The sequence below is a fragment of the Octodon degus genome, unplaced genomic scaffold (genome assembly GCF_000260255.1).
Source record: "Octodon degus isolate 3935 unplaced genomic scaffold, OctDeg1.0 scaffold00273, whole genome shotgun sequence".
NCBI lineage: Eukaryota > Metazoa > Chordata > Mammalia > Rodentia > Octodontidae > Octodon > Octodon degus.
The window spans coordinates 777,395-785,766 of NW_004524849.1; the positions used below are offsets into that span (position 1 = coordinate 777,395).

At 40.8% G+C, this 8,372-nt stretch overlaps 1 protein-coding gene and 1 pseudogene across 2 annotated transcripts in view; both read left to right on the plus strand.

Moving 5' to 3' along the window:
- The first annotated feature begins 4,583 nt into the window (after window positions 1–4,583).
- LOC111814130 (T-complex protein 1 subunit eta-like) overlaps window positions 4,584–8,372 on the plus strand; it is an 18,522-nt gene continuing 14,733 nt past the window's right edge. The window contains exon 1 of the mRNA XM_023706867.1: window positions 4,584–5,058. Within this exon, the coding sequence (XP_023562635.1) occupies window positions 4,615–5,058 (444 nt within the window). The 5' untranslated portion in view covers window positions 4,584–4,614. The remainder of the gene's footprint in view (window positions 5,059–8,372) is intronic.
- Window positions 5,098–6,279, plus strand: LOC101584783 (annotated as a pseudogene). Its single transcript, XR_001116946.2, has one exon. The product of XR_001116946.2 is annotated as a T-complex protein 1 subunit eta pseudogene (transcript).

Below are 8,372 nucleotides of genomic sequence, written 5' to 3' on the forward strand. Positions count from 1 at the left end.
TCTAATTTCCCACTCAGTGTGTTTGTTATCTCTGTAGAGGAATGCTATTGACTTTTGAGTATTGACTTTGTATCCTGCTATGCTACTGAATTTGTGTATCAATTCTAGTAGCTTCTTGGTGGAGTTTTTTTGGTCTTCCAAGTAAAGTATCATGTCATCTGAAAATAATGATAATTTAACTTCTTCTTTACCTATTCTTATTCCTTTTATTTATTTTTCTTGTGTGATGGCTCTATCTAATGATTCCAGAACTATATCGAATAGGAGTGGTGATAGAGGACATCCTTGTCTTGTACGAGATCTGAGGATAAAAGATTTCATTTTTTCCCCATTTAGTATTATGTTAGCCATTGGATTGTCATAGATGGATTTTATCAGATTGAAGTAGAAGCCATCTATTCCAATTTTCTGTAGGACTTTGAACATGAATGAGTGTTGGACTTTGTCAAAAATTTTTCAGCATCAATTGAGATGATCATGTGGTTTTTAGATTTTGCTCTATTGATATAGTGTGTTACATTTATAGATTTTCTAATATTAAACCATGCTTGCATCCCTGGAATGAATCCTACCTGGTCATGGTGTATGATCTTCTTGATGATTTGCTGCAATCTATTTGCTAGTATTTTATTGAGGATTTTTGCAACTATGTTCATGAGGGTGATTGGCCTGTAGTTCTCTTTTTTAGTTGCATCTTTTCTTGGTTTTGGTATCAGTATAATACTTGCCTCCAGAAATGATTTTGGGAGTATTTTTTCCTTTTCAATTTCATTGAAGAGTTTGATGAGTACAGAGATTGTATCTTCTGTAAATTTCTTGTAGAATTCAGCTGTGAATCCATCAGGACCTGGACTTTTCTTTGTCAGCAGGCTTTTTACTACATTTCGTATTTCATTGGCTGTTATTGGGCAATTGAGAGTTGTTAATTCAGTTTTGGTAATTTGCACCTTTCTAGGAATCTGTCCATTTCTTCTGTGTCTTCTATTGTGTGAGAGTAAAGATTCTCAAAGTAGCTATTGATAATCTTCTGAATTTCCACTGGGTCTGTGGTGATTACACCCTTTTCATTCCTTATTGCTTGTATTTGAATTTTTTCTTTCCTCTTTTTGATGAGGTTAGTTAAGCACTTATTGATTTTGTTTAATCTTTCAAGGAACCAGCTTTTTCTTTTTGCTTATTCTTCAAACTGTTTTCTTCATCTCAACTGAATTAATTTCGGCTCTAATCTTTATGATTTCTTCTCATCTTTGAGCCCTGGGTTTGTTTTGCTCTTCCTTTTCTAGATGTTGGAGGTACAACATTAGGGTGTTTATTTGTTCCCATTCTGTTTTCTTAATATGTGAGTTCACAGCTATAAATTTCCCTCTGAGAACTGCTTTCATCGCATCCCATATGTTCCGATAAGTTGTGCTTGAATTTCCATTGAATTGTAGATATTGTTGAATTTCTTGTTTAATTTCATCTGTGACCCATTGGTTGCTGAATTGAGTGTTGCTTAATTTCCATATATTTATAGTTTTTTCTGGTTTCTTTTGTCTTTTTTTGTCATTTATTTACAATTTCATTGCACTGTGGTCAAATAATATGCATGGGATAATTTCTGTTTTCTTGCATATACTTAAGCATGACCTATGGACCAGCATGTGGTCTATTTTAGAAAATGACAAATGTGCAGCCGAAAAAAATGTGTATTCAGCTGTGGTTGGGTGGAACACTCTGTATATGTCCACTAAGCCCATTTGTTCCAACCTCTTTTCAGTTCTTCTTCTTTGCTAATTTTTTGTCTGCTCATCCTATCTTTTGGGAATAAGGGGGTGTTAAGGTCTCCTGTTAAGTTTGTGGTATTGAATATTAGATTTTTCATATCCGTTAAGATTTATCTTACAGAGTTGGGTGCTCCTGTGTTTGGCATGTACATATTTATGAGTGTCACCTCTTCCTCTTGATTTTTCCCCTAACCAGTATATAGTGGCCTTCTTTATTTCGCTTGATCATTGTTGGTTTCAAGTTGAGACTGTCTGAGAACAAGATTGCTACCCCTGCTTTTTTCTGAGGCGCTGGGGTATGTAGTATTTTGTTCCATCCTTTGACTTTCAGCCTATGAATGTCTTTATGAGTTAAATGTGTTTCTTGTATACAGCATATTGTTGGATTTTGTTTCCTAATCCACTGTGCCAGTCTATATCTCTTAATTGGCGAACTGAGTCCATTTACATTGATGGTTATAATCAAGATGTATTGATTTATGATCGACACGTTATTTACCTGCCGCTGTTCCTTTTTCTCCTGTGTTTAATTGCTTGCCCTATTTAGTGGGTTCCTTCTGTTCTCGTTCATGGAGTTCTGATCATTTTGGTCCCTCTCTAGAACATCTTTTAGTAGTCTGTGTGGGCTTGACTTTGTCATCATGAAATTTTTTAGCTGTTTTTTATCATGGAAGTATTTCACTTCTCCATCAAACTCGAAAGAGAGTTTTGCAGGGTATAGTAGTCTGGGCTGGAATTTGTTTTCATAGAGGACTTGAAGTACTCTGCTCCATGCTCTTCTTGCCTTTATGGTTTGTGAAGAGAATTCGGCCGGAATTCTGATGGGTTTTCCTTTGAATGTGATCTGCTTCTTTTCTCTAGCGGCTTTCAGTAGATTATTCTTGTGCTGAATTTCTGGGATCTTGACTATTATATGTCTCGGTGTGTTTTTAATTGGGTTGAGGTCACTTGGTTTTCTGTATGCTTCAGTTACCTGAATGTCAGATTGTTTCCTCATATTTGGGAAGTTTTCTGCTATTACTTCTGTCCATATTTTTTTAGTGTCATATGTATTGACTCCTTCTTTCTCATTGATACCTATTAGTCTCACATTATCTTTTTTTTTATTTATTTATTTGTGTGTGTGTGTGTGTGTGTGTGTGTGTGTGTGTGTGGTCAGCTCAGCCCACCAGGTGGTGGGGCTGGCTGGCATGTGGTGCTGCGGGATTGAACTGTGGTCCCTGTGCTTTGCTAAACTTGTTCTAAGTAGGTGCTTTAGACCACTGAGCCATCTCACCAGCCCCACATTGTTCATCTTTGCATTGTCTTGCAATCGATGAATTTTTTTTTCCTGCATCCTGGTTGTTTTTAAGAGATCTTTTTCTTATGTTTTCACTAGCTGTGATCACATCTTCAAGATCTGAAACTCTATCTTCACTTTCACTCAAATGGTTTTGCAAGCTTGTGATTGAGATTTTCAGTTTCTCTGTATCTCTTGACTCTGCTTCATGTGATCTATTTCTTTCCTGAATTGCTCATTCAAGGAATCCATCTTTTTCTAACCTCTTTTTTTATCAGTGTCTTCTTGAGAAGCAGTTATTAATTCTTTTACTATAGAGATTATTTCTGATCTGATTTCATCTATATGTTTCTGCATTTGATTCTTTACTTTGGATGCTATTAATTCAGAGATTTCTTCTTTCATTTCAGAGGTTATTTCTAATCTGAGTTTCTCTATATCTTTCTGCAGTTGTTTCTTTACTTCAGAGGCTATTGATTCAGACATTTCAGCTGTGTGATTCCCAATTTCTTTTATGCTAGTGTCTCCTGCACTTGTTCTGGGTGGGCTCAGGGCCTGAGATTGCACTTTTCTCCTTCTGCCATTTCATAAAGCACTGACCTCTGACATTTGGTGTAGAGCTTTGGTGCAGTTATAACCTTAGCACCTACTGAAATTCTGATGCAGATCTATTAAGTTTGAGTTTATCCACTTGTGCCTGGCTTGAGTCTAGTTGTTGTGCTCAGCTCCTTCTTGCTGCAGCCCTTGGAAGTGAACCTGTTGTGCTCCTCTGGTACAACAGTAAACCTATTGTGCCCCTCTTTTGTGCTCCTGGCCCAGGAGGCACAGAGGAGTGCAGGAGCTGTCCCACACACTCACTGGTCCTTGGCTTGTACTGGCTCTGAGGGGTTCCGAGAGTGTGGCAGAAGTCCTCACTCACTCAGCGGGCTTGTGGAGGGGGACACTCCAGAGGGGTAGAGGGGTCACGAGGTCACGGCAGTGTCTCACTTACTAGGCATGCCTGGGTTTGTTCCAGGGAGGTCCTGTGGGTGCAGGGGAGCCAGAAGCTCTCCCACACACTCGCTGGGCCTGGGCTTGGGCTGGATCTGGGCTGCTTCTTTTTTTTCTGGAACATTCAGTACTGGAGCATTGTGCAGTCAGGTAAGAAATCAGATTGCACTTCCACAGGAGGCCTACATGCTGCAGTCGCTGCTGCTGCTGTGTCTCTAATGATCCCTGAGAAGTTCCAGTACATTTTGCAAGTACTCAACATCAACATTGATGGGCGATGAAAAATAGCCTTTGCCATCACTGCCATTAAGGGTGTGGGTGAAGGTACGCTCATGTTGTGTTGAGGAAAGCAGACATCGATCTCACAAAGAGGGCTGGAGAGCTCACTGAGGATGAGGTGGAGTGCGTGATCACTATTATGCAGAATCCTGGCCAGTACAAGATCCCAGACTGGTTTCTGAACAGACAGAAGGATGTGAAGGATGGGAAGTACAGCCAGGTTCTACCCAATGGTCTGAACAACAAGCTTCAAGAAAACCTGGGAGAACGGAGTAGCGAGCCCCTGAAGAAGTTGCCAAAATGATGCCCACACCAGTTATACTGTTGAAAGAGGGAACTGACAGCTCCCAAGGCATCCCTCAGCTTGTGAGTAACATCAGTGCCTGCCAGGTGGTTGCTGAGGCTGTAAGAACCACCCTAGGTCCCCGTGGCATGGACAAGCTTATTGTAGATGGCCGAGGCAAAGCAACAATTTCTAATGATGGGGCCACAATTTTGAAACTTCTCGATGTCGTCCATCCTGCAGCAAAGACTTTAGTGGACATCGCCAAATCTCAAGATGCTGAGGTTGGTGATGGCACCACCTCTGTGACCCTGCTGGCTGCCGAGTTTCTGAAGCAGGTGAAACCCTACGTGGAGGAAGGCTTGCACCCCCAGATCATCATCCGAGCTTTTCGCACAGCTACACAGTTGGCAATTAACAAGATCAAGGAGATCGCTGTAACTGTGAAGAAGCAAGATAAAGTGGAGCAGAGGAAGCTGCTGGAGAAGGGTGCAATGACAGCTCTGAGCTCCAAGCTGATCTCCCAGCAGAAAGCCTTCTTTGCTAAGATGGTGGTTGATGCTGTGATGATGCTTGATGATTTGCTGCAGCTTAAAATGATTGGAATCAAGAAGGTACAGGGTGGAGCCCTGGAGGAGTCTCGGCTGGTGGCTGGTGTTGCATTCAAGAAGATTTTCTCTTACGCTGGATTTGAAATGCAACCTAAAAAGTACAATAACCCCACAATTGCCCTGTTAAATGTTGAACTTGAGCTGAAAGCTGAAAAAGACAATGCTGAAATCAGAGTCCACACAGTAGAGGATTATCAGGCAATCGTTGATGCTGAGTGGAACATTCTGTATGACAAGTTAGAGAAGATCTATAATTCCGGAGCCAAAGTTGTTTTGTCCAAACTCCCTATTGGGGATGTGGCCACCCAGTACTTCGCTGATAGGGACATGTTCTGCGCCGGCTGTGTGCCTGAGGAGGATTTGAAGAGGACAATGATGGCCTGTGGAGGCTCAATCCAGACCAGCGTGAATGCTCTATCAGCAGATGTGCTGGGCCACTGCCAGCTGTTCGAAGAGACCCAGATTGGAGGTGAAAGATACAATTTCTTCACTGGCTGCCCCAAGGCTAAGACTTGCACCTTCATCCTCCGCGGCGGAGCTGAGCAGTTCATGGAGGAGACAGAGCGGTCTCTGCATGACGCCATCATGATTGTCAGGAGGGCCATCAAGAATGATTCAGTGGTGGCTGGAGGTGGAGCCATCAAGATGGAGCTCTCTAAGTACCTTCGGGATTACTCAAGGACTATCCCAGGAAAGCAGCAGCTCCTGATTGGGACATATGCCAAGGCCTTGGAGATTATCCCATGCCAGCTATGTGACAATGCTGGCTTTGATGCTACAAACATCCTGAACAAACTACGGGCTCGGCATGCCCAGGGCGGCATGTGGTATGGGGTGGACATCAACAATGAGGACATTACTGACAACTTCGAGGCTTTTGTGTGGGAGCCAGCTATGGTGCGGATCAATGCCCTCACAGCAGCCTCTGAGGCTGCATGCCTGATCGTGTCCGTTGATGAGACCATCAAGAACCCTCGCTCCACCATGGATACTCCTCCAGCAGCGGGCCGGGGCCAGGGCCGCCTTCCTTGAGATCCCACCCATCACACTGGCTGGCAGCTGGCTGCAGGTGTGCTTGCCCTCCCTGGCTAAGCTCATTGGTATTATGAAGAAGTGGTAATAATTGGTCTGTTCTGTTCTCACTGGAGGTTATTTAAATAAAACATAAGACTTAGAGTGCACTTTGTAAATAAAAAAAAAAAAAAAGAAAACCTGAAGCGACTGAATAAGATCCAAGCCCACAGGGGCCTGAGCCACTTCTGGGGGTTGCAAGTCTGAGGCCAGCACACCAAGACCACTGGACGCCAACACGGCACTGTGGATGTGTCCAAGAAGAAGTGAGGCTGTAGGTTTGCTCCAACAATAAATAGCATATTAAAAAAAAAAAAAAAAGAAAGAAAGAAATCAGATTGCCCTGAAGCCCATATGACATGTAGAAATCCAAACCGCAAGGTGAAGTCACGTGTAGGTGCTTGGATCTAGCAACTCATCATGGTCTAAGCTTTGCTGCACTCCAGTCTGGACTGTGAGTGAAAAGTCCAGCAATTTCAAGTGACTGTCCATTGTTCAAGTTTTCTCATGTGGCACTTTGGTCATTGTGAAGCAAAGTAAAGCTGTGTTTGATGTACTTGTTTGATGCTATGTTTGATGTACTTCTGATTGATCTTACACCATGATACGTAGAACATGTGAAGGACCTACCTAATAGCAGTTTCAAAAGGAAAGAAGGAAGGAATGAAGGAAGGGAGGGAGGGAGGGAGAGAGAGAGATAGAAAGACAGACAGAGAGAAAGAAAGAGAGAAAGAAAGAAAGAAAGAAAGAAAGAAAGAAGGAAAAAAAGAAAGAAGAAAGAAAGAAAGAGTGGTAGAAGTAATATTTGGAGTGATGATATTGAGACTTTCAAAATTACATGCTAATTACAAAGTACTTAAAATAAATTCATTCCTATATGCACAGTAATGACCATGCTGAACATTTAGGCCAAAGAAAATTTTAAAAGCCATCAAACAGAAAGCCAGATTACCCATAAAAGAATGCTAACTAGATACCAGACTTCTCATAAGTAGCAAGAGATACCAGAAACCAATTCATTAACATTTCCAATACCACTGAGTAAAAAATTACTGGCAACATTGATTTCTATATCCCGCTAAGCTATAACTCAAGAATAATTAAACAAAACTGATTTTACCAACCATCCACTTTTATTGAAAGAACTACTAAAGAACACATTGCAACAAGAAAAGTGAATTCAGAACCAAATTGTGGGGTTAAATAAATAGTAACACAAAAATTAATTAATTTGTTAATGCAATTATACTGTTACTGTACAGTAAGAGTTTTATATTCTAATAATTATGGAACTAAAATTCTACATAAAATAACTACTTGATATAGCAAGTAGGTAAAAAAAATCTTGTTGGGGCAAGAGGGCACTTATATTTTTGAAACTTTAGAAAGTTTTAAGAAAATTAATAGTTATACATGTACAAAATTTAAGAGTACCTTCTAAAAGAATAGGAAAAATATCATTTTCAGAGTTCAAATCAGAAAAGGTAAAAAGAAAAAACAATGAAGTCATCAGTCCACTGAAGGCAGGAAAGGCAAATTAAACAGAAAAAGGAAAAGCGCTGTAAACAGGAAACAGAAATATATATGAGCGGATAGTACAGATAATTTCAAATGGATTCTATCCGTGTGATTTGAAATTTCAATTGAAAACCAGAAGCTGTGAGTGTCATGGCTTCCATCTGGATATCCCCCAAAGCTTCATGCAGTGAGACTTGGAGCTTTTTCAGAGTTGGCTGGATCTGGAGCCTGTGATGCTGGGATTGATTCGTGATATAGTACAAAATCAAGGGCTGACTATGGACTGAAACCTCTACACACTGTGAGCTAAATAAACTTTTCCTTCCCTAACTCTAGGTTTTGGTTTTGCCTCAGCACCTAGAAAAGTTCCATCTTGCTAACCAAATAACCGTGATACAAAAAAAATAACAGAATCACCAGAAAAAAATTAGTTCAACAACTACATTGATATTTGCAATATATCTATTTAAAACTCAGATTAGGGCTGGTGAGATGGCTCAGTGGTCTAAAGCACCTACTTAGAACAAACTAAGCTCAAGCAAAGCACAGGGACCTCGGTTCAATCCCCCAGCACC